The sequence below is a fragment of the Trypanosoma equiperdum genome (genome assembly GCF_001457755.1).
Source record: "Trypanosoma equiperdum strain OVI genome assembly, contig: ctg_1788, whole genome shotgun sequence".
NCBI classification, from domain to species: Eukaryota; Euglenozoa; class Kinetoplastea; order Trypanosomatida; family Trypanosomatidae; genus Trypanosoma; species Trypanosoma equiperdum.
Window position 1 is genome coordinate 6,975 of NW_027123824.1, and position 3,016 is coordinate 9,990.

Below are 3,016 nucleotides of genomic sequence, written 5' to 3' on the forward strand. Positions count from 1 at the left end.
CAGACCGCATCTCGCATCTCGCGCGCAATTCAGTGCGATGTGTCTTCAGGTCTCTTTAAATTTGATTTTGTTTTTGTTTTTATTTCGTTTTTTTGGTCGTATATACGCCTCCTCGGCACCGCTCACCGTCGAGTGTTTTCTTTCCTTTTGAATCTCTCCCTGTTTTTTTTTCCTGCTTTTTATGTGCCCCCCCCCTTTTGTGTCTCGGTTGGTTTTCCCCTCCTTGATGTAATTCGTTTTCGTACGTTTATGTACATTATCATCGGTGCTTGTGCGTGTTTGCGTGTCTGCATTATTTATTTCTGCATGATTTGACTCTGAAGAAACGAGCAAAGGAAAGGAAAACAAAAAAAAATACAAAAATTAAACAGGAAACGAAAACCCCGCCTGCTCCATCTCTTTTTTTTTCCTTTCTTCCTTTTTTTTTCTTGCACTTTCCTGTTTGTGCTAACGTAAGAGGGAGGAGTTAAACGTATATATGAATACACTCACCTATACATTTATGCGTGAAATATATTTGACGGCTCTGGTGGTATTTTCCCCATACCCCGCCTTTATTTGATGCATAGCCGCAGGTGTATAAGTGTATGTGTTATATATATATATATATATAACATGGGCCACAGTGATGCACAGCTAAATAGATTTTTTTTCTTTTTAAAGAAAAAAAAAAGAGAGAGATGTGGGGACGGCCACTGCAAAGCGGGCCACTTAATGGACACGTACGAAAAAAAAAGAAAAAGAAAAAATAAACACGAAGACCCCAATGCCACTTGAATGAGGATATTTCTCGTTTGCCGTGATGAGTTTGCTTTTTTTTTCTTTTTTCCTCTCTCTCCCTTTTTTTCCAATGCACATCGATATTGTGGTGTTATCGTCGCTGCTTTTTTAACTCATATGGCTCAGAAGAAATAAAACAGGAAAAGAAAAAGCAAAAAAAAAAAGAAATAAATAAATAATAAGGTGTGGATTCATGAGAAGAAGGAGGAAAAAAAAGAAGGAAGAGTAGGATGAAGAAAAGGGGGGAGGAGTGAAGGATTTTGCTGCCATGAGGAAAGGTGTGGGCAAAAGGGAAGGAAAAGACAAAATGGGGCGGCACGGTATGCAATTTTTTCATGCCTACTACGCCTGTGGTTGCGCTATAAGTTTTTTTTTAATTTTAATTTTTTTTTGTTACTATTCTTCTTTTTATTTTAGCCATAGATAAAGTTCGTTTGCCTTTTTTTTTCCACCTTATTTTTGCTTATTTATTATGTTGCGATCCGTGCTACTCTTTGGTTTGTTTCCTCTCCATGGTCATGCTTTATTTCTCGTGTGTTGGGAGGAGGGGGAGGGAGAAATCCATTAAGCCGATTAGGAGGAGAACTGCTAGGAGGGGGGAAATATATATATATATATAAAAGGGAGGAGAAAATAACTCAAAGAAGATAAAAGGAAAAAGAAAGGAAGGATAAAAGCAAAGCAAAACAAAAATAAATAAATAAATAAATGAAAACAAAAACAAAATGAGAAGTCAGAGGCGGGAGATGAGAGAGTAATTACTGGAACCCTGAAAGGCGCAGCACCACCTCATATATCAGCACTTAACCCCCTCTCTCCTTTACCTCCCTCCCTCCCTCTCCGAATCGTAACGGAAGGGTCTGTTCACACTTTTCTTTTTTCATCATTACACGGCCTCTGTGAAGTTGCAATTCATGTTGAAGAGGAGGAAAAGTGAACTTAGAACAAAATACGTTTGCCTATATTTATTTATTTTTATATATAAGCTTACGAACATATGTGGCCTTCTGGGCGCCCGTTTGCTTGTGCGCCATTTCACATCTGAGCGGAATAAGTTTTCAGTGTTGGAGGATGAAACTGAGAGAATTATTGGTTTTGTGTGTGTTCGTGTTTGTGTTTGTGTGAAAAGATGGTTACAGGCTAGGCTCGTTGTTACTGCACTTTTTGTTTCCGCATCCGCCGGCACTCTCTCTCTCTACCGAATCCTTTTATTTCGACTGGAACCGCACTGCTTTGTTTGTTTGTTTGTTTTCCGCATGTTTATACTTCATGTTCATATTCATATTCTCTCTTCCCCTGTTGCCCTATTTCCTAGGTTTTTAAGGTTACAGTTACTTTTACATTTACATGCAGCACCTGATTCCTCGCAGCAACACAAATGTATGTGTTTGTTTTTGTACATATATATATATATGTGTGTGTGTGTGTGTTTGTGTCTGGTGTATTGGCATGGAGAGAAGTGGAGTCGAATTTTAAACAAACTCGCCTGGGCGCGGTTGGATTTAAAAAAAATAGTGAGGGAATTGTCGAAGGTTCCCTGCGAATCGAGTAAACGGCCCCCAAAATGGAACCCTCCCCCCGCTCCCCCCCCCCCACACGCGACGGCCGATTGACGTGACGTCATTTCTTTTACCGGTGAATCTTCGATTTTCCTCGTTTTGGTTCGCCGCCCCTTTTATCACGTGTAAATTTGTTATGCTACCCCTCACCTTCACCTCCAAACATTGTTTTTCCACATTTGTTTTCCTTCTCTCGAACCGTTACGGTAACGTAAATATATTAGTAATAGCAAAAAGGGTGACCGTTACTTGGTTTTATTCGCAGTTTTCCCTCGGGGTGTAACATTGCCTTTTTTGTCTATCTTTATAATCGTTTCTGTGGCTTAAACGCATTATAATGTCGAACCACAACCACATAACAGTGCAGTTCGCAGGAGGATGTGAGTTACTTTTTGCTAAGCAAACAAGTCTTCAGTTGGATGGCGTTGTTCCCACGGGGACGAACCTCAATGGGTTGGTGCAGTTACTCAAGACAAACTACGTCAAGGAAAGACCGGATCTTCTCGTGGATCAGACGGGTCAAACGCTCCGTCCGGGCATTCTTGTGCTGGTGAATTCATGCGATGCAGAAGTTGTTGGTGGGATGGACTATGTGCTAAATGATGGTGATACCGTTGAATTCATCTCCACACTGCATGGCGGATGAGGATGCTGAGTGATAAGTTGTGTTTTTTTTT

The 3,016-nt window shown here is 40.4% G+C and overlaps 1 protein-coding gene across 1 annotated transcript; it reads left to right on the plus strand.

The window, feature by feature from the left end:
• Nucleotides 1-2,676: 2,676 nt before the first annotated feature.
• Nucleotides 2,677-2,985, plus strand: TEOVI_000873900 (Urm1 (Ubiquitin related modifier), putative; the record flags this gene model as incomplete). Its single annotated transcript, XM_067223189.1, has 1 exon — nucleotides 2,677-2,985. The coding sequence occupies one exon, from the start codon at nucleotides 2,677-2,679 to the stop codon at nucleotides 2,983-2,985; it is 309 nt and encodes a 102-aa protein (XP_067079290.1).
• Between the last annotated feature and the right edge of the window lie 31 nt (nucleotides 2,986-3,016).